Source organism: Passer montanus, unplaced genomic scaffold, assembly GCF_014805655.1.
Source record: "Passer montanus isolate IOZ18808 unplaced genomic scaffold, ASM1480565v1 scaffold9, whole genome shotgun sequence".
Lineage (NCBI taxonomy): Eukaryota > Metazoa > Chordata > Aves > Passeriformes > Passeridae > Passer > Passer montanus.
The window spans coordinates 16,950,197-16,977,452 of NW_024374367.1; the positions used below are offsets into that span (position 1 = coordinate 16,950,197).

At 52.9% G+C, this 27,256-nt stretch overlaps 1 protein-coding gene across 1 annotated transcript in view; it reads right to left on the bottom strand.

The window, feature by feature from the left end:
* Positions 1–27,256, bottom strand: part of PLXND1 (plexin D1) — a 66,487-nt gene that overhangs the window by 15,306 nt on the left and 23,925 nt on the right. The window contains 19 exon segments of the mRNA XM_039695535.1: positions 1,230–1,428; positions 1,741–1,871; positions 2,406–2,513; positions 3,674–3,786; positions 4,426–4,533; positions 5,538–5,652; positions 8,720–8,869; positions 9,763–10,038; positions 10,130–10,220; positions 12,190–12,357; positions 12,679–12,818; positions 15,758–15,857; positions 15,976–16,127; positions 16,880–17,043; positions 19,414–19,507; positions 20,338–20,427; positions 22,202–22,306; positions 24,983–25,085; positions 25,947–26,055. Coding sequence (XP_039551469.1) covers positions 1,230–1,428; positions 1,741–1,871; positions 2,406–2,513; positions 3,674–3,786; positions 4,426–4,533; positions 5,538–5,652; positions 8,720–8,869; positions 9,763–10,038; positions 10,130–10,220; positions 12,190–12,357; positions 12,679–12,818; positions 15,758–15,857; positions 15,976–16,127; positions 16,880–17,043; positions 19,414–19,507; positions 20,338–20,427; positions 22,202–22,306; positions 24,983–25,085; positions 25,947–26,055 — 2,516 coding nt within the window.

Here is a 27,256-nt window from a genome sequence, read left to right on the forward strand (position 1 = left end):
CCACTAGTGAGCCGTGTAATGTGCTCAAGCCTTCAGGCCCACGTGATAAGGCTCCACTTTCCTCTTTTTCTTTTTTCCCTGAGAAAGCCTTCTTGCACAATGTCCATTTTTAGCACAAGCTGGAGCTGGATCAGATGCCTCACATGTGGTCTCCCCTCCCCAAAAGGGAAAATCAGCACTTTTTTTTCTCCAGTGGTTAACTACAGGCACAAAATCTGAAGATTAAAAAAAAATTACTAATTTCCTCTTTCCTATCCTTACAGACTAGATAGCTGGGCTACACTGGCACAGTCATCCTGATCCACTCCAGTAACTCTTCCTTTATTTGACTGGCTAACTGTGTCAGCTAGAATGAAAGATTATGAACTACAAAACCACTAGCTTTAGGACAAAAAGTGATCCTCTGGAATCAGAAAACATCACAATATGTATGAAGACAATATAGAACCACTTCTGTGGATGTAGACAACACTTTGGGAAAAGATATTTTTTCAAAGGCTTTTTCAAGGCTCTTCCCGCGGGTATAATGGGGTATCCTCCAATTAACTGCTGTGGAATCAATTAAGTTATTGCTCAATTCATCTGGGGAATTCCAAACAGAACTGGCAAATGTTGGAGATAAAGCACTGAGCAGATGGACTGCTGATGGCTCTGAGATGCCAAACATTTTCCTGCTCATTACTGAGAGAAGGCCGTCAGCCTCCTGGGACAGACACCCCACCTCTCCTGCTCAGATTTGTGCAGAACCACGAGGATTCCTCTGCATCAGAGGCCCCACACACCCATGGGCACCGACACAGAGCAGCCCCTGCTGCACTGCCCTCAGCCCTTCTGAGCTCGTGGCTCCCAGGACAGACACACTGACTGGCCAGCACGGCTGTGCCAGCCTGTCACAGAAACAGCTCATAACCAGGAGGGCCCCAAAACCTCCAGCCACCCTGGCTGGTTTTCAGCTCCCCTATGGCTCTTCTCAAGCACAGTGAAAATGCTGATCCGTGCTCTGGCCTGCCACAAAGACTAAGCCCTCCAAAATCCTGGGCAGAAGTGGAGAAGCAACTGAACTTCAGGTTGCTTTCCTACACCTGAATCATTCAGTTTGCCAAGTGTTAGTGACCATTTGAGCGGCACTGCTAGCAAGTGTCAGGTCCTAGGCTGTGCCCCGCATCCCTCATCCCTGCTGCACTCAGAGGTGACCCTGCACCCACCACAGCAGGGACTGGTTCCCTTACCCTGAGATAGCTGTACATGCAGATGGACATCCAGTTGGTGAGCATCTTCTCCACCACAGATTCTGTCCTCCTCAGCATAAGCTTGGGGTTTTTGGAAGCTGAAGCATCTATTAGATCCACCAAGAGGTCCTTCATGATGCTGGTGTAATACTCCAGTTTCCCATGCAAGGCAATAGTGAGCAGGGAGGCCAGGTTACACCTGAAACACAGAATGATACAGGACTCAAGCCCCAGTCCAACAAGACTGAAGTGCTGACTGGCACTAAAATACCCAACACACAAAGGCAGTCTTTCAGACAATTTTCATGAGCCTTCTTAATGGTGTTGGAAGTTCCAACCCTCATTCAGTGCTGCAGGACCTCAGCTCAGCTTGCACACTCTTACTGGCAAGCCAAATCAGCGAGTGCTCTTCAGGGTTTATAGCCACCCATCTCTAACAGAAATGTGTAGGCAAGTGTGACCCAACTTTCCACTGAAACACACAGTCCCAGACAAGTTCTGGAGCTTTTACCTGTCTCTGACAGCAAAATCCTTTTGTTGTTCAAGAGCATGGACAAATACAATGAGAAAGTGCTTGTTGTTGAGTAAGGTGGAGAACAAAGAAATTCCTTCTTCCATGTTGGGTCTGCAGTTCTCAGGGATCTGAAGAAAAATTTAGAAAGCAGATTTAGAAAACCCTGCTTGCTGTTTCCCTCCACATTTTATCCCTCCCACTGGCAGGGACACCCCTTCTGAGCACGGAGATGCTAAGAAGAGCCCTTCTTCCCTCTACCTGACACAGCCAGCAGCTTTGCTGGCAAGGAACACCAGCTGGGTCAGTGGCAGTGGCCACTCCATTCTGTTCAGCACTCCTGAGGATACCTGGAGCACTGTGGCCAGTTTGGGGCTCCCCACTATGAGATAGATAGAGCAAGTGCAGCTGAGGGCTAACAAAACAATTAGTGGGTGTACAAGGAGAGGTGAACAGGGCTGGGTTTGGTCAGCTTTCAGAAGTTCTAGAGGGAGACCTTACTGCAGCCTCAGGGTTACAGAGCCAGGAAGGATCCCAGGCCAATGCTCCCCCACGCAAGAGCAGATTCACAGATCTGCCTTCTTCACCTGGCCAAAGCTGACCCAGTGCTGGTCTGTGTTCATGGTTAGCAACACCCAAAAGTGTGCTGTTAGTGGGTTACTCACCTTCCACTCCCCCACCAGGAGTGGATGTGTTTCCTGGACCTGGGAGCCCACCTGTGAGCTGAGCTGCTGGGATGGCAGGATGTAGCACTCCTCGTAGAGAGAGGAACACTGGAACCAAGCACAGAGTTAGGGGAGGGCACCTGTGTGCTGGGCACCTCAGGGGAATAAGATGGGGAGGCATGCCACTGGGACTAAAGCCACCCATTCCAAAGACATGCACGGGGCTGGCTTGTGGAGCCTTGAAACACTTTGCAAGAGCCTCCTGAACGAGCAAACACCACAAGGATGGGGGGAGGCAGACGTCTGCTCAGACGCAAGGCTGTGAGGGCAGGGAGACTGCAAATAGAGTAATGTGATAGCTAGAAACTCCCAGAAGAGAAAGCTTTACAGAAGACTATATCAAAATAGAGGAGTTCTGGGTGTTTCAACATATGTAACTTTTAAAACAGATGGGAAAAATGTTTAAATCTCTAGCATTCATATACCAGCCTGAATCTTAAAGCCTCTAGTGTGCAGAGATATGGAGACTGGGTAACTGAAAAACCTGAGTAATAGCTACTAATGAAACACTCCGCAGTCATAAATCATCATCTCAGTCCTCAGCACTGACACACAACTGCCTCGGGGGTGAAATACAGCCGCAGTGAAGGGCACACAGGCACAGCAGCCAGTGACAGCAATGACGGCACCAGCACGTCTGCTGCAGCTCTGCAGGGACCCCGGGCAGACACACTGGGACTGGGTGCCCAGGGGACATCTGACTGGGAGCACCATGCACCCAACCTTGGACAGGGAGGAAGGGAGACACGAGACACCCAAAGAACTCCTGAGGACTGGGCGAGCTGCTGGGAATGCTTGGGGCACCCTGCATGGGACAAAAAGCCCCTCTCCTGATTGCCACTTCACCCTTCAGCCTCTGCTGAATGGAGTGGGGTGACACTGAAGCCCCTGAGGAGGAGACCCCAGCACTCTGTTTGTGTGAGAGCTCTTTCAGAGGAGGTGTGCAATGGCCCCAAACAGGCAAGCCAGAGCAACTGCTGGGACAGTTGCCGCCAGCTTCTGTCATGTGTGAGCAAGCCCGATCTTGTATGACACCCCAGGAGGTGCAGCTCCACTTTTGATGATAATTAAGGCTGAAATATGTGACAAGTAAATACATAACAGTGGAATGGTTTTGTGACACTGTAAAAGCCCTTTAGCAGAGCCCTAAACTGGGTGGGACATATCTGGGAGCAATGAGGTGTCCATGACACACGCTATCTCCTTACTTTGGGGAAGAATGTCCTGGTGACAAAGTGCTTGTACTCCAGGAAGGGGATCCCCTGGCTGCGGTTTAGCTCCTTGGTCAGGTCTGTCATGTCCGTCTGCAGCTCTGCAAAACCTTACACAAGAGACCCACAGATGGTGAGAGCCCAGTCCTTCACCAGCCTGGCTGGAAAGCACAGCAGGTCTCAGCTCTGCCCCTCCCGCCGTGCCCTCACCGGGGCTGAAGCCATTTGCTCTGAGCAGCACATCCCCATCGGGGTTCAGCCACCAGACTACACCTCGCCACAGCTTGACAGAACATTCTCTGCCCCAGGAGCCCCAGAGCCCTCAGGACAGGACATCAGCTGATGTGGCAGGATCATGGACCCTGGGGTGGTGGGTGCCCACACCTGGAATACTTCTCCCATTGCTCTGTGAGGAGCATGCTGCAGTGTCTGTTGCACCCAAGAGGAAGGCACACTGAAGGTTAACATGACCTTCAAGTAATCCTCTAACACAGCCAAGGGCCATTAACCCAGGGCAGAGAGGCTGGTGGCACTGGAGATCAGTGGCTTGCCCAAGCCAAGCAGCAGGACAGTGGCAGGGCCACACTGAGCCTCATTCCCAAACCCTGTCAAAACTCACAGGCGATCACAGGAATTCTCCTACAAATAGTTCTATAAACTCCTACCCAGCACAAGGTGAATTGCTTCAAGCCTGCTACCCCGACATCTCGCTCCTAGCCGCGGTTTCCCAGCACCAGACAGTGACTTACCTTTGCGGATTTCCTCCCGGATCTGTGACTCCATCTCCTCCATCTGGAGCAGGGTTTTCTGCCAGTAGCGCTCAGCTCTGCGGCTCTTTGTGCAGAACACAAAGAGAGCTGGAAAAGAGGAAGGGAAGAAGCCTTATGGACCTGGGCTTAGGAGCAGCTGCATCTGGGATCAGAGCAGCTCTCTCTGACACAAGTGCAGAAAGCTAAACCCAGAGCTGGTTTCACACCTACCACCAGACTGGTATCTGCTCAGGCAGTTGTCGATTATCTGTAAATAAGTAGAACCAGCTGGAATTTAATGATCGTGCTGTAACTGTCATCTTCAATTTAGGTCTGGGCTGTCTGTGTTCAGCTTAACTGTGTATTAATGTGTTCCAGATGATTAATGAACACAGAATTGAGGACGTTTACCACCTGTATTACAGTGTTCATATCTGACAGTGTTCCATGCCTCCAGAAATATGTTTCTAATGATGGGTGATGCATCTAGTAAATAGGGTGCATTATAGCCTTTGTTAAAAGTAAATTAAATCCTTACCCTAAAGCCCTCATTTGCTGTGAACTTGCAGGTTTCTTGCTGCACAGTCATTCTGGGCATGTGATGAGCAGGGACCCTAGCCCAAGGACAAAGGTGTGCAGCACAGCTTCCAGCCAGGTACATACACTAATGTGCCTGCTTAGTGTATCTAATCCTTAGATTTACAGCTAAGGATGCTGGCTCTGCTCTTCCTACTTGGCCAGGCATCTGTCACTGCTTGTTCCTGATGATGGAATCTTGCACTAACAGCACCTTTAGAATGGTCTGGGATAATCACGCCTGTGACCAGTTTCTCACATCTCCTTTATTTTGTATTATAGTAACTACTACGTATTTGGGGAAAAGGGTAAGTTTATAAATATCACAGGTTCAAGTAACAGAGCTGAGCTGTGGATTCAGCCAGGAAAAGCTCTGTGCTGCAGGGAGCTGTGGTGCTGGTACTAGCTGTGTGCCATACCTGCTGCACCCAGACTAGCTTCAGCTACTGCACAGCTGCAGCACTCAGAGTTCACACCTCCACATGCAGAGAGAAAAACCTTGCCACAGCCTGGGAACACGTCGCTCTTTCCCTTACCTACAACGGAGAGGACCAGCAGGATGCTGCAGATAACGATGGACACAATGATCGCGGTCTCTCCTCCCCCAAGGTGCAGCATGGCAATTGTGTAGTTGAACTTTCCAACTTGGATCTGAGGAAGGAGAAGGGGCAGGAGAAGCAGGAGCTGAGCAGCAGGTTGCCAAAGGGCTGGGAGCAGGGAGGGACACAGGGCAGCACTCAGTAGACCTTCACTGAGGACTCTGAGCGAGCTGGCACAGCCTGCCAGGCTCACAGGGAGGGAGGCTGGGCTGTGCCTTGCACTGCCGGACCCCGGGCACTCTGTGTGCCTCCAGGGAGCCCAGCTCCCCTCCTGGGCTCTGGGGATGCCAAGGCCACTCCCAGCAGGCTGTGATGCTGCAGTGGTGCCCATCCCAGAGCCAGCAGAGGCTTTGGTGGCAGAACTGCAGGCCCATGGCCCCACTGCACCTGCCCCACAAGAGACAGCCCTTTCCCAGAGAGCCCGTGGCACCCTACAAGGCTGCCTGTGCTGCTCTTACTAGAAAATCACTTCCATTAATCATCAGCTTCCTCATGGCTCCAAACAGCCTTTGGAGCCCCGCTGCACTCGCCTTTCTCCTCCAAAATCAGAACATCTGCCACCCAGAAGAAGTAGGGTTAAGAAACTTTAAAGTCCTTGAAATACAAATAAACTAAGGGAATAAAAATAAATGAGACCATAGACGAGTAATGATCTTGTGGCTAAAGCAGTGAAAGGGGTGTCAGAAGGTGCTGGCTCTGCTCCCAGCCCATACTTCTTGTGACAACAAGCACAAACCACTAGAGCTCAGTCCCTGGGTCTCCTGATCTCCAGAGGGAAGAGCCCAGACACATCACAGGCTGGCAAGTTACTGGGTGCCATTTACAAACAGCTCTTTGGGCCCTTGGGATGAAAGGATTCCACAGCATCATCTGATAAGGAAAACTCATGACCACACAAGGCTTTCGCTTCTGGAAATGTGAGTTTCACTTCTCCCAAGGAACGAGAAGTGAAAGAAACTTGAGAAAGACCTTGAAATTACGTAGGGAAGAGCTCAAATAATCTTATGATTTTGATTAATCATTTGATTAATCAAAATTAATCTTGATTTCCTGTGTCATGGAGCACCTCTGGGAAAGGTGCCCACTGGGGTGAAATGCCAGCAGCTCTCAGCCACTGGACCAAAGCCATCCCACAAGCAGGATTGTCCCACCACCTCCACCACCAGACACACAGCTCCATCCTGAGGGAAATCCAGCCCTAGCTCTAGGAGCACTGCTGAGGGCATGGCTGCAATGAGGCAGCTCCTCAATGTGTTTTCAGTCTTTTTTCCCTCACCAGCTCAGCCTTTTGCATTTTTCAGAGAAAAAAATACCTCAGCTGCTGTTTAAAAAATGTTTAAACTGTTTGGTCATAAACAAAGATGGGCCTGATGTCTTGACAAGTCCCTCCTGTGTAGCTGGACAGCTCTACACAAACAGCACTGGGTGTGACCCAGGCAAGGTCCCTGTGCCGCCAAAGCCATTTCTCACGTGTGACAAAGCAGCAGCCTCTCGTGGAAAGGCTGGCAGGCAAGGGCCCAGCTGTGCCTGTAGGTTTAGTAAGGGTGCACAGTTATGAATAGAAGCAGATTAGTTAGCTGCACTTTCATTGCTAGTGCACTCTGAACACCCTTGTGATATTTAGGGCTGGGTGTCACTGCCCTGCTTCCTGGGGACTTGCCATGGCTGGTTAATGTCACACCAAGACTGGCAAACTCAAAAATTCCTTTTCTTCCACAAAGGAATTCCCCTGTTTCTCAATTCTTACAAAAAAAAAAAAATTAAAAATTACCCTGTTTAAAATTCCTGTCAAGATGACTCAAGAAATCCTGTTACTTCTGCATTTCCATGTTTCCAGTTTGCAACAGAATTTCATACACCTCAGATTGTTTGCAGTAAACTGGACAATCCTGCCAGAGAATTGGTAGTGCATTGTGCCTTTTTCCTGAGCAGCCCAGCTCCAGAGCTCTGCATTCCCTCCAGCTCTCCTGGCCCTCCCTGCCCATCCTCAGGCTCCCATCCATCCCCTGCCAACACACGGACTGGGAGAGGGTCTCCCATGGAGGTGGAGGCATTTCCTCTGCAGACACAGAGAGCCATGGTCACCTCTCTGCATGGCCACGGGCTGTGTGACATGAGGGAAGCTGAGGCAAGCACAGCAGCTCAGTCCAGCCCTCTGGAAAACAGGACAGTGGAGCGTTTGCAGACACAAAGAGAAAGAGCAGCCCAGAGCCCTGAGCTCTGCAGCGAGACAGCAGCAGCCTTTGGAAGCCTGAGTGCTGCTCTGGCCCACCCGGTCACTGCAGGGAGAATCCTGTTACTTCTGCATTTCCATGTTTCCAGTTTGCAACAGAATTTCATACACCTCAGATTGTTTGCAGTAAACTGGACAATCCTGCCAGAGAATTGGTAGTGCATTGTGCCTTTTTCCTGAGCAGCCCAGCTCCAGAGCTCTGCATTCCCTCCAGCTCTCCTGGCCCTCCCTGCCCATCCTCAGGCTCCCATCCATCCCCTGCCAACACACGGACTGGGAGAGGGTCTCCCATGGAGGTGGAGGCATTTCCTCTGCAGACACAGAGAGCCATGGTCACCTCTCTGCATGGCCACGGGCTGCGTGACATGAGGGAAACTGAGGCAAGCACAGCAGCTCAGTCCAGCCCTCTGGAAAACAGGACAGTGGCAAAGTGTGGAGCGTTTGCAGACACAAAGAGAAAGAGCAGCCCAGAGCCCTGAGCTCTGCAGCGAGACAGCAGCAGCCTTTGGAAGCCCTGGTCACTGCAGAGACCCAGCAGGGACCCAGCTCGTGGAGGCTGGGCTCTCATGGCCCTTCTGCTGGTGGGGACACAGCCGACGGCTTAAAGCTGTAAGGAAACCCCCAAACACACCCCGTGAGGAGCAGGAAATCAGTGCAGGTGACAAAACCTCACACACCTGAGACCGCAGTGTCCCGTCAGAGCTGACCAGCCTCCCCGGGCACAGCGGGCAGTGCCTGGAGCAGCCCTGACACAGCCCGGGGCAGCCCTCGGCCGGCCCTGCAGCCCCCAGACCAGTGTCCAGTGTGCTTTGGCCACTCTGGCCCGAGCAGCCCTGCAGTGGCTGAGCTGGAGCGGGCAGGGACCCCTGTGCCCACCCACGCTCACCGTCACCGGCAGCTGCCTCTCCGCGGAGCTCAGCGACTCGTTGATGGAGCAGTGGATGACTCTGTCTGAAACGATCTGGATCTCGCACGAGATCAGGCCGATTTTCACCTGGTATTCATTGCTCTCCAGGCCCAGGCTGTCAGGCTCTTTCTAAAGGCAGAAAAGAAATCAGGATGTCAGGCTGCAGCATAGCAGTTAGAATTGCAATCGATCTTCCTGCTTTACTTTCCACATTCCCTGCTGTTTTGCAGACCTGGGAAGACTCTCCCTCACCAAGGACATTTTTCCAGCACTCCACAGGAAAGCCAAACCCAGGCCATTCCCCATTTTCCTGTTTCCCATTCTTCACTCAGCATGGGGCATAGGATGAACAAGCCCCTCATGGAACCTGGAAAAATCTGCTTTTGATCGGGCCTGCTGTGCATGGAAGATAAGGATGTAAGCACCCATCTGGGAGGGGGGAAGGATGTACAGCGGAGGGGACAGCCAGGGGATGCGCCTGCAAAGCCTGAGAAAGGGGGAGCACATTTCTGGAGCACGTTGCAAACCATTAGGATATCCTGCAGCAAACAATGGCCTTTGAATTACTATTGCTCATTGTCCAGGCCAATCAGCTTCTGCACCCCAACTTCCTTGTGAGCTGAGCCGAATCCAGTAGCCAAAAGAGAAGAATGAATGACCTGTTTCTGCAGGAATAAACACCTATTGTCAGGCCCTTCTGCAGCACCTGCCTGGTGTCAGGCCAGGGCATTGTAGCTCTTTTCCACATGTCCAGTATTTCATTTTGCAGCACCCTCCCCAGGCAGCTCTCTGGCATCATGCCTCAGAATGCATCCCCAGACCAGGCTGCATTTCCTGAGGTGGAGGGATGCAGAAGCTGCAGGCTGAGCCAAAATCTCCTGCTCCTGCCTCTCCAGTTCCCATCCACCCCCTTCTCTGTCCCATGTCTGTGGCCAGTCCCTGTGCTGGCACCTAGGACTGAGGAGCTGCCCAGGGTGGAGCTGGCAGCACGCAGGGAAAGCAGAGCTGAAACAACCGCTTACGTGTATGACCAGAGTTAAGGGCTCTCCAGGATGGTGCTTGATCCACTTCTCCTTCTTGGCTGTGGAGAACTGGGGGTCAGCGTAGTAGCCCAGGCTGAATTTGCTGATGTGCAGGGCCTCCTCGGGGTACACGTCCTCCTCCGGGGCCGAGCGCTCGTCCGTGTAGAGGCGCCCGTTGAGGTAGAAATCCACAGGGGCTGGCTTGCTCCCCACAGTGACGTTGGAGGCAGCAGGAGAGGGGCAGGTGATGGCCGTGTCAGTGTGCACCGTGCAGCGCTGAAAGCAGGAGGGTGAGCTCGTCACAGCCCCGCACCACGAGCGCTCCCACCCTGCTGCACCACCGGCCATCCCTGGCCCACACACCCACCGTGTGCTCTCTGCCGATGCCACGGACAGCCATGGACACGTTCTGCACCAGCCCAAAGCCTCGTCCTTCCAGCGTGATGATCCTGCCCCCGCTTTGAGAAGGGAGGAAAGAGAGGGTGACTGCAGAGGACAGTGCAGCAGTGCGATGCAAGGGCTGCATCTTCCTCCTGCCATTTTCTCAGAGATGTTTCCAAGCTCCCTGAGCAGAAAATGTGGCCCGACAGCCAAAGTCTTCTTCCTACTTAGAGGGGAATTAGGGAGCTACCTACACAGCTACCACAATATCATGGAAGAAAGGAAGGAAGGAAGGAGGAGTAGATGCTCTGGTGGAAAGCGGGGAGCCTCTTCCAGCACCAGTGAGCTGTCTCCCTTACTCCCACTGTCCAGAAGAGCAGCCTCTGCATGCCAGGGTATGCAGCAGGCATGCTGGCCACTGGCCATGTAAGTGACCTGTAAAGTGATGGCCAGGACACATCCCCTGCCCCTGCTCCCTGCCCTGCAGCAACCCACACAGAACTGTGAGACTTGGAGGCTCCCTCATCCTGCATCTCCCAGGCCATGTAAGTGACCTGTAAAGTGATGGCCAGGACACATCCCCTGCCCTTGCCCCTGCCCCTGCCCCTGCCCTGCAGCAACCCACAGAGAACTGTGAGACTTGGAGTCTCCCTCATCCTGCATCTCCCACAAAGTTATGATTTAGATCAAAATGTGAGAATTGCTGTGTTTTGAATCTGCTTGGGGGGAATGCAACACCACAGTCAAGTAACAAGAATAATGAGCAGCCCAATGTGCACAAGGCAGAGCAATGGCTGGAGAAGCATCACCACCCATCTGCACCCTAGATCCACCTTCCCTGTATCACATCTGACTTGTCTGGAGTATTTGCCAGGGAACAGGCAGACTCACACGTCCTGTTATCTGAAGAGCACTCCAGGCAGAGTAGCTTTGGGCACAAGGCCCCAGGGTTCTCTGAAGCCTGGGATATCACTAGGAAGTTGTGATCCAAGTTTCTCACTAGGCAGACTAATGTACAATTTTGCATTGGTTTGGATTTTGGTTATATGCATTATTTTATCAATATGGTAAGAGAAATCAGATCCAGGTAAATTTTTACAGAAGTTATTGGCACCTCACGGTCAATAGCCCAGCAATGTGCTGAAGCAGCCAGACTGCACGAGCCACGCCAGAGGCTGGAGAGAGCCTGCAGTTACCATCCCTGCTCTCTGAAATTTGTGAATGGCTCTAAGTAGCAAGGAGGCAGACCAAGGTGACTGAGAGATACCCCAGTGGTTTCCTTTGTGACTACAGGCAGGACATTCTTCCCTTGTCTCTTTTTAGACACTGCTCTCGCCACTCAGCAGTTGGAAGCCTGGCTGAGTCATGGCTCTGCCTTTCCCCTAACATTCCCACAGCCTGCAGCCTTGGCATTGTGCTTGGGAACAGAGAGGCAGCTTTGTTCCAAGAGGGTCAGACCACCAGAGCCTGCTCCTGCTCGCCCCTGAGCGTGCTGCTTTCAGCCATGTCCTGTGGCACAGCCACTGCCCTCCCAGATTTCCTATCAGCCCTGGGTTTTTCAGGCTCCACAGGTGAGCAGGGTGGTATTTCACCACGGTATCCTAAGGAACAGAAGTCTGAGAACTCCACAGAGATGTGAAACTAAAAGCAACACACTTTAAAAATTAAATACTGTGACCTCAGGGAAGGTTGAAATCCAAAATTACAAAACTCATCTTATCCTCCAGCAGTTTTACTGCCAAGAAAAATCCTCAGGGTGTCATAGAGCCCCCACCTGGGCCTCCCCAAAGCACTCACCAGGTGTGCACAGTATAGTTACCAAGGCTGACATTTTTCCACTTGTAAATGCATCAAAACAAGCTATGGACAGTCCTGGTATGTGAGACCTCTTCTACTCCCGTGCTGGGGTTACCCTGGAGCGCCCCAAGAGCAAGCTAAGGCACCCTCTATACCCATCCAGCCCAGGGCTGAGAAGCCCCTTTCTCCCGGCAGGACCCTCCCCACCCTCTCCCACCTGGAGCTGCCCCAGCCAGGGCGGGGTCTCACCTGATCTGGCTCTTTTTGGGGTTGATGTCTGATATAACCGGGTTCTTCTCATACTTGAAGGTGATGTTGTGGCTGGCACAAGACTTGTTCTCGAACTGCACGCAGACTGGCACAGCCGTGGTGAGCTCCACGGCGGGCATGGTGCAGGTGATGGTGCTGTCGCTGCGGCTGCGCGAGGACAGGAGGGCAGAGCTGCAGCAGCCCAGCCTGGGGGCTGCCCAGCACCCCGACAGGCAGCTGCCAGCCGGGCGACAGGGAGCTGCCAGTCACATGCCAGCTAGCTGTTCCCCAGCCTGCCAATGTCAGTTCTCAGCTCGCAGCACCATTCCCCGTGCACACAGCGGGGACAGGCAGCCAGGGGATGCCAGCATGCAGTGGTGCTCCCATCTAAACCCTCGCTCTGCCTGGCTTCTTGGGGGACAATACCAACCCTCCTAATGCTTTGGCACCCATCGCTACTCCAGTGCCAGCCCCCAGCCCTGCTCCCACCTGAGGTCCGTGCACTGCTTGGAGGAGTTGATGAGGACACGGAGCTCCGAGCCGACATCCAGCCTGCTGCCTCTGATGGTCACTCTTGTTCCTCCTGCCTTCGGGCCATTCACAGGAGCTATGGACTGCACCACGGGAAGCTAAAAACAGAGGCGAAATCTGTTTTCTAGCCCAGTAAATGTGCAGCTGGATATTCCACACTGTACATGGGAATTGATTCAGAGCTTTGAATAAGTATCCAGCACTGTGAGGCTCAAACAGCAGCACAGCAAAAGCTTTTGCTGGCAAGGTTTCAGAAAATGAGAAGTGATACAAACACTAAGGAGTAAGATCATATAAAACCTCTGTGACTCTCAGTGGTCCCTAAATACTGGCTGTAAATGAAACATGGGGCCAAACGGGAGCCCAGGATCCCATCATTTCCTTCAGATTTCCAGCAGGAGGTCCAGAGCCAGTGACAGCACAAGGTCCATCAATAAAAGGAAACTGTTCACTCATTCCCTCTCTCACCATCTCAGCCCTTCCAGATCCATGTCCTCCTAAATGCAAGGATAATGTTAAAGCCCCACTGGAGGATGGCCTTGAGATCAGTAAAATGGCCACCTGGGTTTAGATAATTGAATATCAGACCCTTGCTAAGGAAGCTTCAAATCTGCATCTCTTGAGGCAACAGGAACTGAGGGGGAAGTTACTTTGCCTCTTGCCATTTGCAGCATAAATTAGCGTGTATGTTATCTGTGTTTGCAGCCCCTGGAAATCTTCCTGAGATTGATGAGCTGGAGGCTTTGATAACTCACGTGGCACTGAGCCCTCTTGTCTGCTCACAGGCACCCCAGGAGAGGCTGCTGGCAACATCCCTGCTCCATTTGAGCAGGACAGCCAGGGCAGAGCAAATCATGATCCTGAGACCCTTCCACAGGGCACTGGTGACTCCCTCTCAGACAGACCCCGGGGGCTGGCCTGTTCACCCCCAGCCCATCCCTTGCTCGTGCAGAGCAGACCCTCCACCCTCGCAGGCGGGCAGTGGAGTGCAGGCTGAGCCTGCTGTTAATGCCTTGCCTGCACCTCTGCCACACAAACCCGTGCACTAACACCTACCCTTGCCCTTGTCCTACACTCAGATGGCTTCGCTCCTCTCCTGCCCTTTCCTCTGCCGGCTCTGACCATCACCCATTTCCACCAGATCCCTTTTGCTAATCTCTATTTCTCTGGAGTCTGCAGGCAGCTGTCTCCTGGCCTTGGCCCTTAACCCACATATTCATAATACAGCTACAGCATCAGCAGAGAGGATTATTCCTGTTCCCCAAAGCCCTTCCCCTCAGCCAGAGCCAGGGGCTGCTGCTCTTGGTGCACTGCCAGCACCAATCACCTCCATCGCAGCTTTGGCAAATCCAGCTCATCCATAGCCTGCTATAACGTCCTGAAGAAGCCTCTCCCTCCTCCTCAGTACAATTACAGCTGAATTCTGTCTCTTCTAGGCATGTATAATGGGGACTTTGAAAGATGTAGCACACAAACAATATCTTTGGAAGGGCAGTTCTGAAAGGTTTTAAACTTTTCCAGGCAAACTGTACCAGTGCCCAAGCTCAGGTGTCACCAAGACCAGCCTTGCATGGTGTAGGCTACTCTGTTTGCATGCCATCAGATGGGAGAGGAGAACCAAGAAAACAAGAGTGTTGCTTGGTCTGCAAATGGTGTGAAAGCTACTTTCAGTGTGACACATCTCCATCATGCAGCGTCCCTCCCCAGCATGTGCACCAGGCAGGACACTCCCTCATATCTGCTCCAAGATTTGCAAAGACAAACACAGACAGACAGAGGGACAGCAGTTTTCTACTGTGCCACCCAAGCAGGAACGGCTCCTCTCCCACTCCAGGAAGGAGCCTGCTCCCTGAGCTTGCCCAGGAGCTGCTGGAACAGGGCTGCCATGGACCCAGGCTGAGGTCAGGGCCTGGCTTTGTTCAGCATTGGTGCTGCCACAGGTGTTTCCTGAGAGGCTTTTCCTCGCCTGTTAAGAGCTGGTGCAGGAGCTGCCCAGCCCTGCTCCACTCCCCAGGCCCTCTCCCCCCTCTCAGCCAGCACTGGGGGATGTGCCAGCTCAGCACACACATCCTGAGAATCCCCAGACAAGGAGGGCTGCTGGGATGTGAATCTGGACACCTGGAAACTGTGGAAATGGGATCTGGGAGCTCCTGCTGAGCCTGGCCTGGCTGTGCCTTCACCTCAGCAGCCTCTCCCCATGCTGGGTGCTGGGGTGTGCCATGCCTGTGCTGGCTGCATGCTGTCAGCTGCCTGAACTAACACCCAATCTGTCCTCAGCTTCAGGGTGGGAGAATCACACTCCATGATCTGCCCCAAATTCCTCACAATGGCCACCAGGAATCAAAGTGTTTTCTGGGGCTCCAAGTCTCCTCCAGGCCAGCAACTTGCAGCACAGACTGCCCTGCCCCAGCTGAAGCCACAGTGGAGGCACAAAGGCTCCAAACTGTCCTCAGCACCCACCCAGCATGGCTGTCTATGAATGCTGTCCAAGAAGAAGGTTCATGTAGGGAAGAGAAAAAATACATGGATTTCTCTCCAGGTTTACAGAGATGAAAGCTATCTTTGTGAAACAGCACAGCACAAAGTTATAAAGGGCTTTTCATTGCACAATGACATGGGGTTAGCTTCAGTCTAATCCCTACACATTATTTCATGCAAAAACTAATACAATCTCTGCAGCAAAAATACCAGTTCTAAACAATGTGAGTTTATGGAATGTAACTTACACAGCACTAAGAGACTTCGCAAGTCTCAAAAAATCTCACAGGTTGTAACAACACTTCAGCAAAAGAGGAAGAAGCAAACTGAGTTCCTTTTTATAGCAGGAGAATTGTCAATAGAGCTGGAATGAGACAGACCCCTGCAGGAGCTGAGTCTGGGAGCATGGCTGTGCTGCCAGCATCCTGCTGTGGTCCTGCCACACCCCACACAGGTAACCACAGGTGAGGTGGTGTGCTGCACACACTGTGAGGCGTGGGGAGCTGCACACCCACTTTAAGGGGCACGGGATCAGCACAGGAACACTCAGGAGACTCACCACGTAGGAGTACCGTTCCCTGGACCTCCCTTCCCGGCTCACGTTGACCGTGACCACGTCCGAAAACGCCTCCGCAGCCTCTCCGGTCTGGCACACGACTCTGCGGATGGATGAGGAGAATGGCAGCCGGCCTCTGCCTGGCCGCAGGGACAGGAGGGACAGGCGTGAGCCGGGGACATGCGGGGGTGGCGGTCCCTCCTCCCAGCTCCCCAGCTCACGTCTCAGAGACGACGTATCTGTGTGGCAGCGGGGCGCAGCGCACGCCGCCCACCCGCACGGCGCCCGCGACGTCGCTGAAGCGCCGGCCCAGGTTCCTCCCGCGGATGGTCAGCAGCGTGCCCCCCTCCAGGGGCCCACGCAGCGGCTCGATCTGCACACCAAGGGCAGGGCACAAGGTCAGAGCAGCGCAGGATCCCAGGATGGCTTGGGTTGGAAGAGACCTCAAAGATCATCTATGATTCATGCCATGGGCAGGGACACCTCCCCCTCGACCAGGTCAGGGGAGAACCAGGAGCTTCTGGCCTTCATCCCTGAGCCACTGCCGGTGCCCAAGCACCACCTGAGCCCTGTGAAGCAGACAGATCACTCCTCACACTCCTGCTTGCCCCATGCACCCAACACCAGAGTCTCCTTGCTCTGGCTTGGCAGAGGAGAAACCATCACACTTCTCTACTGGGTTTAGTCAAGGATCACTTCAGCTGCAAACACATCTGGGAAGAAACATGCTTTCTTCCTCAGACCAGTTTTGAACCCACTCCTACACCACTGGTTTCACCTGACAGCTGCTGACCCCAGTGCTGTGAGGGGACAGGGTACTGGTCATGACAACATCCCAGAGCTGTGAGAGGACAGGACTGGCCATGATTGTGCTGCTGTTGCTTTCCCCTCTAACATGACGAAGCCTGGATCCTGTCACTAGCAAGATGTCCTTGGCACCAGGTGACTTGACAGCACAGACAGCCAGTGAATAACTCAGCGCTGGTGCTGACCCCATCCTGTGCCAGGGACAATGTGCAGATCTCCCCTGCTCCAGGCAGCACAGGGCAGCCATTCCCGTGCCCAGCCCCTGGCAGCACGCCCGCCTCACCCACGAGCACCCTCGGTGCTGCAGGAGGACCTTACCTTGCGGATCTCAGGCGGTGGGCAGGCTTCAGAGACCTGTGGGGGCTCGGTTTGCAGCCTGCAGCTGGAGCTGCTCTCGCTCCAGAGGCAGCGGTGGCCCAGGTCCTCCCTCCCCAGGCACTGGGAGCAGTCGGCACTGCCGGTCGCGCAGTTGTACACCTCCACTGAGCACAGAGACAGCAGACAGCGTCAGCTCCAGGCCCGAGGCTCTCACAGCTTTGCGTAGCCCAAGGCAACCCAACACACGCGGCCCCCCCGCTCCCACCACCTGCCCGCTGCGTTAATCCCAGCAAAATCTGAATCCAGCGGACTGCGCGCACAGCGAGACGAGGCAGCACTTGGCTACCATCCTGCAGATTTCCCACACGGCCTGGGCGCTTGTTCACACTACAATATAATTTAGCACATTATTTTCCTTTTTCTCCCCCTTGAAAAACAAGCAACACCCAAACTTGGAACCTTTTGTCAATTAATGCTACGTGTTTCCAACTCTCAGCATCCACATGGGAAGCTGCTTGGCAAAGTTGGCTCCATCCTGCCAGGAAAGCAATCACATTGCTTCCACACTGACAAAAAAATGGGGTAGTTTGTGCTTTGTACAGTGTTTACAGTTCTTTCCTTCCCCCTGTGACCACAGACCCCTTTCATTGACTTCTGCTCAGCTCAACTTCCATATGTTTTTCTTATACTGCCTTCACATCTCCATTAGCTGGTGCCCTGGGTTACATTTCCTCTCCAGCCTCAAGACTTCTGCCACTGAAGTGTGGGTATCCATGGAGGTAACAGTGAGAAATGCACAGGAAATATGGCTTTCACACCCTTTTCCCCACAGGAGACTTTGCAGGAGCACATAAAACACAGAAACAGACACATTTGGCACTTCTGCTCACAGGAGCATCTTAAGGCACTTCCTGAGCAACTAATGAGTCCCTCAGCCTCAACGCTCTGCTGTGCTGTGCTAATGAAACTTCATCAGCACCAACACTCTGCCTGTGCCATGCTAACAAAACACCACTGGTACTGAGGGTCTCTCCTATTCTCCACAAAAAACTTATTCCATGTCATCTGCAATCCCCCCAGGGGATTACACTGGGTGGTTTTCCAACCATAGCAGAGCTTGTATTCCTTCAATGGACTATCAAAACAGAATGCACAATTAAAGCTAATAAGCATTGAAATAATAAACAATAACATCAGTAATTTCATTAAAGACATTTTAAAAGATGCCCACGTTTGTCTAGCAGATCTCTGATGCAAGGCAGTCTCTCTAATGTGACTCACACCAGCCAGAGCAAAGCGAGGAGGAGCCAGAGCAGCATAACAGTCCCGTGGGAACTCCAAATATTCTGGCCAATTCCAAAGGATGCAAACATGGCCTATGTAAACGAGCTCCTTCTCCATGCAGGAGGGGAATTCCACCACGCTTTTTCTGCTGTGGTTCCTGCTCCCAGCACCACCCACACAGAGAACTGAGTCTTCTACACAGCCAAAACCCCATGTCCCACCCTGCTCCTCAGGGTTACCACTCTATTGCAAAATTATGCCCTCTTCTTTCTGCAGAGAAACCAGATCTCATGCCTGCCCATGTTGGTATTTCCAGGTATTTTCACATTGCAAGATAATCCTCTTCCATTCACAGGGGTTTATTAAGGGGAAAGCTTTCTGTCCTGGCCACTGGTTGTTGGTGCCTGTGAATTTCTCCCTGCCACAGTTGTCCTCCAAAGGAAAGCTTTCTTTGGGCTCTCCTCCTCCTCTGCACCTCAGATAAACCAGCCCTTTCTGCCACAGCTGCTGACACTGCTGAGGGGCAGAGGAGCTCGGGAATGCTGCTCCAGCCAGCCCCTGCCAAGGGGCACCCCCAAACCTCTGGCCATGCCGAGTGTGGCAGCTGCTGTGCCAGCCTGGCTCCGTGGCCACCCCGGGCTCGTCCTGCCTGGCTACCATGTCTGTCTGACTCACTTCGAGTCTGACTGCCTGCCTTCCTCACTTTGCTGATGTAGCAAGGGCTTTTTTGGGAATCCAGCCATTCCTCGCAGAGACAGGGAACAGGCCAGGGGTGAAATGTGCTTACACATTTTATTCCTTCTCAGCAGAGGAAGCAAAAAGAAGGACTCAATTTTCACAGCGTGTGGAACCCCGATGCCATGCTCCTGTGAGAGCTGCGGGAAGAGCCCTGCCCCATCCCTTCTCTCCCTGGGAGGAATTCCTCTCTAGCCCACATCCCGGCTGTGACTGAGAGCACCAGGTAACCTGAGCCATGCACGGCTGGCAGGTGAGACCTGAGCTGCACTTCTGGGCAGGGCTTGACTTTGGCTGGCTGTCACAGGGACGTGTGGGTGCCAGTCTGGGCTCTGGGCTCACGTTCATGGGGTGACTCTGGGTAAATATGTTTTTTGCATGTGGCTGAGAGAAGGAATTTTGCTGTGCCCACTGGAGCTGTGCTCTCTCTCTCCTGCAGCCATAAACTCTGCCCAGGTTTGAGAGTCAGTCAAGCCACCCAGATGAGAGAAGCATAAAATATTTTCAACTCAGACCTGTCATCATCTCCGGACTGTCGATAAATCTGTCTGGTTTGTCCTTCAGCTGGAGGTTCACTGGGAAGCGATGGCTTTTCTCTGATGTGTGGAGCTGCACACAAAAAACAAACAAAAACTTATGAAATTTAGTAAAATAGGAGGTTACATACACACACACACACCCCACGGATTGACCTTTCTTGTGAAGCTTCTTTGACCACTGCTCCTCCAGACACAAGGGTCTTATCCTTAGCAGAAGAAGTGGGACAGCTGTTTTGTTTTGATGACTTTGCTGAAGCCCCAGTAAAGGGCACCAGGACACAGTGCATATCACGGTGAGCACAGAGCCCTGGGCTGCTGCTATTTTTAGCAGAAATGGACAGGAAAGCGAGCAGCCTGGACTGTCTGCACATTCTCAGTGTGGGGCTGTGATACAGGTGACGTGATGGGAAAGAGCTCTTCTCCAGCTTCCACTTGCAATGTTCCTACTGGTGAAAGCCCAAATGTTTGCTGCATTTTGCAGGTGCAGTTTGCCCTCCAACAACCACACACTGCTTTCCAGTGAGCATCACAGCATTTCCTTAAGCCAATTCCTTGCTCAAAATAAAAGCTACAAAAACCGCAGTCCTGAAAGGTGGCCAAATTTTTTGTCTGAACTAAACTCTTCCTTTAGAAAGGTAAACAAGCAGCTCTTTCCCAAGCCCCAGGGCAGCAGGGGCCAAAGGCAGTGCAGATCCCCACGGAGCTGGGAACACAGCACCGGGGACATGCGTGTGCCCTGCCAGCACCAGCACGTGCAGAGAGCCCAGAGGGGCGAATGCAGCACTGAGGGACGGAGGGAAGAGAGCAAAGGGTGTCCCACTGCCAGGTGGGAGGGTGGGGGTGAGACCCTGATCCTCAGCCTGGGGGAAGCAGGGCTGGCAGCCTCCCCCCTCCACTCACCAGCACATGTACACACTCCACGGCAGAGATGTTCACCCACCGGGCTTCAAATGTCCCATCTGTCCCAAAATGGCACTCCAGAGCTGTCTCCTAGGAGAGGGAACACAAGGGCAGAATGGCTGCAGCAGCATTCTGTGCATTTCTCTGTCTGTCCATCGATCAGCAGGGTCCATGTCCCACCTTGATTCTGCCACTGGCACCTGAACTCTGCCCAAGTCAAAAGGAGATCACACCCGACACTAAAGGTGCACACCAGGAGCTGTGCCTGACCCACAGCACGCACAGACCAGCTGTGCCTGGCTGGGCTCCTGTAACCCCAGCAGCTCCTCTGGGCAGAGTGTGTGGAACTGCAGCACAGACTGAGAGCCAGAGCTGTCCCAGGCCACCTTGTCCAAACCAATCAGTGATTTGGGCTCAAAGTCACCTTCCTCCTCCTTCTCCCAACAACTACACTGAGCAAATCTCTAATTCAAACAAGGACCCAGCCGAGAACGGGTTCAAAGACAGACTTCTGTGCTGTTTTCCTGATAACACAAGGCTGATATCCTGCACCAAATTATTGCTGTGCCCGCATTCTGCAGGAAAAAAATCCTATCTCCAAGCAGTTGATGCTCCACCACTACTGAGGTCTAACTGTCCTTTGAAAACTGGCAGATCTGATAAAAGATGTGGAAGGAAGCACCAGGCTCCTGGCAGGCAGCTGCTGGTTCAGCAAACACACAGGCAGAATCCTGGCCAGTGCATCACCTGCACCCAAGCAGCTCTGGCTCTGCAGGCTGCCCACAGCCCTGCAGTGGCCCATGCAGTGCCCCTGCTGCAGCAAAGGGGTTGGGGCACATGCCTCTGAGGCTCCCAGCTCCTGCAGCACTCATGGGCTCCTCCAGAGAGGAAAGGAGAAATCCTCCCCGGCACCCTGGGACAATGGGCAGAAGGTGATGGAAGGAAGCCAGACTGCCAGAGCCTCTCCTGCTGCCCCTTTCCTGCTGACTCCATTTCCTGTGGGTTCCATGCACTATTGCTTCCTCCTCGCCACCTCCAGCATCCAGACAGGAAGAAGGATTTCTCACCCTGTTTTGCTGATTGCAGAGGTCACAGCCTCCTTCCTGGAGGCTGGAGCTGTGCAGGAAAAGGCCACCCCATTCAGGCACGAGGGTCTGCTCTGCCCCTGTGCCGAGGGCAAGGAGGTGTGGTGGGAGTGGTGCCTCCACGGCCTCCAGCACACCAGAACAGCTCCACTGCCACTTCCAAAATTCTCCTCTCCTGAAGAACAAGGAGCCACTTGGCTGCCCAGGATGCTGGAATCATCAGCAGGGGCAAGGCAAACCTGGCCCCATGAGCCCTGTTGGTCTGAGCCAAAATTACTCAGGGCAGCTTTCTACAAGCACCAGAGCTTACTCAAGCACTTTCCCAGAGCTCAGCCTCTTTGCCCCAAATTCCTCTGGCTCTTTCTGGCATGCAGCACATCTCCAAAGGCACCACTTGATGTCCACTCCTGCTTTTTGCTGTTAGAATTAGCATGTCAGAAAATTTCACAAAAAATACTTTTTCACATCAAACAAGCTTTGCAGTGATGACCTGAAGGGCATTTTTACACCAAATGAGCTCTGCAGGGACAATCTGAAGTTAAACAATGCTTCCATGCTGTACTCAAACACTGTGGCTCAGACAGGGCTCCCTGTCTGCCCCTCAGAGCTGTGCCTGTTGCTCCTCAGTGCGGGCACTGGGGCCAGGCTGGATGTGGGGTTGGGAGAGCTGGCACCAGCATGCTCTGTGGTGGTGGAGCAAACACCCACAAGGAAACAGGGAGTTTTATTTCCCCCAAACACCCGTCCAAACTTTCCAACGCCTTCAGGAACTCATTTACCTTAGAGAAAGTCGCATTGGCCAGTGAGATCACGATGTTCCGAGATACACCCGTGGGCATCGGCTCCAAAGGGGCAGGTACTATTTGAGGACAATCCATTTTCTTCTGCTAGGTACAAAAATAAGGAAAAAAGGGATTAGCTGGGTGCATGCTGAGCATCCTCAGCAACAAGGGAAAGGAACCTTGAAAAGTCCTTGATAAGATTAATTTCACTGGGAAATGGGGACTGCCAGGTGCACAGTGACGTGTACCTGCACCTCAGCTGCCACTCTGGCCGTGACAGGGCCAGAATAACTGAAAGGAGGCACTGCCCCCTCCAATGGCAGACCTACCAGTGTGACCCTCTCCCAGCCCTGTGAGCCGTGTTGCACCCACTGCATTGCTCACGCTGCCAGCACCTGCAGAGTCTGTGCTGCAGGGTCTCCATCCTGCCCAGTGCATGCACAGAGGGTGTGAGGAGCTGCAGGGCCTTCAGTGAGGGGGCTGCAGTAGGAGGGCAGCTGCACTGAAAGGCTTAAATGAAGCTGAAAAATTATTTTAAAAGGTCATCTGTCTCCTTACTTTTGTTCTTGTTCTAAATTGATGTCTCAGACACTGGAGCTGACTCAGAATTCCAGTCTATGTGACAAACCCGCTCTGTTCTCTCATGAGACGTAAATCACACTGTGAAACTACAGCAAACATGAAGCCAGATTGTGCATGGCCCCAGGGTACATCTAGAGTAATGCCTGTGACAGTGGAGCCATTGGGGTAAAAGACAACAAAATACTTGGTCCATTATGCAGAACCATTTGCAGCAGGCAAGATTTCCTCTCGCTTGCATTAAAGGTTATCCTGCTGTGGCTCCACTGATGCCAGTGCTGCTGTTGCTCCAAGGAGAGGCTGAGCCTGCCCTCCCAGTGCTGGGATGCCTGATCAGACACATCCCTGAGACCGGGCAGGCAGCGAGGGGGAGATTTCTCTCCTGCCCTCCCCAGACCTATATAGAGGTCAGAAAACTACCTGAAAGTGCCTGTTTGACCGTGGAAAAAATATTTCAGTTCTGTCAGGACACTCTAACCAAGCATAGTTGGTGCTGCTTAAACAAGGAGATTAAATAATAGAGATTAACGTGACAAGGGAAGAAAAACAGCAAGGCAAACAACTGGAGAGAGATTTCAGTCCCAAGTCTCTTCCAAGGAAATAAGAAGAGTTAAAATAGAACCAGCCCAGCTACAATTTCAAGCAAAAGCTCCCCTGCCTGATGAGTCCTTGCATGTCACCAGAGCTGGCACAGCTTCCCAGAGAAATACACTTTAGAGGACTGATTAACTTGTCATCTTGCAGCCCCTTCTCCTGCTGTTCAGCAGCCACCAGAAATAGAGCTGCCAGCTGCCTATATCCGTCACATCTGGATCAGAGGGAGCGGGCAGAATGTCCGGGGTGCTGCGGATGGAGCTGCTAGGATGCAGCTCTCCCTGCAGAGCCATGCGCAGGTGCAGCCGCGCCAGCCGTGGTTTGTTTACCAAAGCTCCAAGTGCACGATGAAAGCACCGTGTTTCCAGGGCTACAGAGCACCTCTCCTGCTCACCAGATCAGCAGGAGGCACAGAGAGAAAACAAACATGCCCAAGCAGGTCAGCAGCCAGCCCAACTGAACCTCTGGAGCAGGAGATCCAAGAAGTTAGTCCTTTGCTAATCGAGGACTAACCCAGGGCAGCCCCCAGGTGACCACACAGCCCTGGTGTCACCCAGTGCTGAAACTGGCAGCCTCAAGTCCCTGGCACGAGCAGCACGGCAGTGCCAGCAGCACACACAGCATGAGCACCCACTCCCCAGCAGCCAGTGTGTGCCAGACCCCTGCAGGGCTCCCCAGGCTCTGGCACAGACAGACCCAACAGGAACAACCTTCAGGATGGTTTTCAACTTCCCAGCACCCATCCAGACAGACAGAGAAAGCGCCAGACACTGAAACCTGTGAAGTGGACAAAGAGGAGGTGCTTCCCCAAAACACCTGGGTATGCACAGGCAGAGCTGACCCCAACACTGCCCCGTGCTGCTGGGAGCTGCCACCTGGCAGGGACCTTTCCATCCCCATTTCCCGGGGATTTACAGGATCTGGAGATGTAAGTGGTGGCTTCAGCTCCACCCCCATGCCCTGCACTCCTCGCCACTGGAGGAGAGTGGATGCCAGGGCTGGCCCTGGGCTCAGCCTGAGAGTGAGGGTGGGACATCTGACACGGGGCCAAACTCCTCTCAATGATGAGCACGAGGAACACTAGAGACCTGAGCTAAGAGCAGAGGTGTAAAAGGGATATTCAATTTACAGTGTAAAAGCTTGGCTTGGATCTAGAGCAGATTGACTGCTAAAAGGCCCATTTTATTAAATTAACTTCAAATTAAAGTTCAGTAGTAGGAACACTGAGCCTCTGGGTATTAAAGCTGCAGTTTGGAAAGGGGTGATTTTGTCCTCTGGGTGAGCACCCCAGTGGTGCCCCAGCACATTATTAACATAAAGCAACCTGGAGTCAGAGCTAAGGAAATGGTGGAGTATGGCTGTTTCCTCTTGCACCCAAACCCAGGTGGCCCAGGATGTGGAGAAAGGGCAGCATTGCTCCAGGTATGAGAAATCATGGAAAACCAAGAGCTGGAGCCCACAGGAGGCACCAGGACAGCTGAATCCCTGAATCCCTGAGCCAGCCTCCTCCCAGGCACGGCTCAGCACGGCAGGGCACAGTGCCTACCACCCCACTGGGCACTGCTGCAGGAGGCTCGGGGCCCCAGCAGCTCTGAGCTCTCTCACCTCCATCCGCAGAGCATCCTCACACTGGGAGTGGTTGGAGACACAGCTGTAGGTGGAGGGGCACCAGTGGCACTTCCACCTGGCTGAGAGGCAGCTGGTGCACCTGCAATGGCAAAGGCAAGGTGAGGAAAGCAGAGTACAGGTTGCTCAGAGGGGCCACACTTCAGCCCTGCAACCCATCGTCACACTGTTCAGCCTTTAATGGTGCCTAGAAAAACCCACAGCAGGTGCTGGATTTCCCTCTGCTCTCCCTGGGAGCTGGCATGGAATGTGGCCAGAGCCCATCACCCCCAGGCAGCCCTGCCTGGCCTCAGGCCACAGCAGACTGAGAGCCACCTTCCCCTGCTTAGCAAAAAAGGTTTTTCCCCCAAAAAATGCTCTTTCCCCTCACCTGTCTCTGAGGAGCCCGGCATGCTGGACCTGACTAGGACTCTCCCTGCTGTTTACACAGACACGGGAGTGCTGGTGGGCCCTGTGGTCAGGTCCTGATGTCATGCTCCTGAGAGGTGGATGAGTTCTGCGTGTGCCACTAGAGCCCCCTCAAGCTGATGGGGGTGTGTGACTGCTCCCACCCAGGGCTGGAAGGAGCAAGAGAGCATGACCCTCCCTTCCCCAGTGCCCCACGGATTGCTGGGGAGGCCACCTCTGCTGCTGAAGGGTTAACAGAACAAGCTTCATATAAAAATATTATTTATGTTTAAAAGAAGCCCAGCATGTCCAGATGGCTTGAGGACCCTCCTCTGGCACCACATCTCCCACGATGCTGCCAAATCCTGCCCAGCCCCCAGCTGCCAACCCTCAGGAGCTGAGCTCCCCCATCAGCCCCACACAGGAGCACCCTGGCCCAGCCTTGTGCTGGCACCCTCCCAGCTTCCAGCTGCCCCGCCATTGTCACCCCAGTGCCACCCCCGCCCTGCCACCACCTGCCAGGGGGCTCTGCTGCCTGCACGCTGGGGTCACTTACGCTCTCTTCGGGTAAATGCTTCCAATCCTTTTGCAATCATAGATGGTGAAATTGGCCCGGATTATGTTTTTGTTGTTGACCCGGAGAGAAGTTTCGACGACCACGTGGTCTGAGAAAATCAAGCCAAAGAACATTGGGTTGCAACAGCCCCTTGCTCACACTCACACTCAGAAGACAAGAGAGACCCTTGGGAAAACAAGGGCTAAATATGATTTGTTTTCTCTAGGGCTTCCTCCGAGCTGCATGTCAGAACTTGGACCAGTCATCCTTTCTCCTGACCTTCAGCTCCTCCCTCCTAAATCAGCACTTTACATTACTCTCACAAAAAAGAACATGGTGACTTTCAGCACAAAATTCCAGCATGTTATGCAAGTGTTAATTAGCAGATTTAATTATTGTCTTCACGTACAGTTGGTGCTAAACTGTAATTTTTAAAACGTGGTAATTAAAACATGTTAGTTATCATGTTTTAAAATCCCGCTCACTTTCCCTGTGCCAACAAACCTGCAGAGAGCGGAAATCCCTAAATCCCTTTTTTGGCTGCTCAACACACCATACTACCTTCCCTCCCCCCAAAATTGCTTTTTTTTTTTTTTTTTTTTTTTTCAATTTTGCCATATAAGCACCAGGGAGAAGAAACAATGCCTCTTTCAGAATACAGACAATAAATCAGCATACTGGATTCCAGAAATTCATTTGGACATTGCTGAAACCAACAATACAGAGCAGTTAATGATCTCCCATTCTTTGGATAGTTTGGGACGAAAGCAATGCAGTTTTACAAATAGGCCTAGGAAAAGTGGAATTTTCAGAAGGACTAGCTAATTCTCTCCTTACTGAAGTCAGCCATCCTCAATAGCACATTCACTCCATGGCTGAAGGACGAAAACTTTACAAGCACTCAAGCCTGGACTAAAGCATCAAACTTTTCCAAAGGCACTGAGAGGGGCTGACTGCATCACTAAGTGGCCAGTTGAGGTCTGGCCAGCTCAGCCAGCAGCTCAGCTGGTTCAGGGGCCAGTTCAGACCTGGCCAGCTCAGCTGATGCAATGCCCAGCTCAGGTCTGGCCAGCTCAGCTGGTTCAGGGGCCAGTTCAGACCTGGCCAGCTCAGCTGATGCAGTGCCCAGTTCAGACCTGGCCAGCTCAGCTGGTTCAGGGGCCAGTTCAGACCTGGCCAGCTCAGCCAGCAGCTCAGCCTCGTCCCAGGCACTCATCTCCTCTGGAGGCAGCCCCATGGAGCCTCGAGACAGGCATCCTCTTTGGCACCATTGGAAAGCAGGGGACACTGGTCACCTCTGGCTGGCTTTT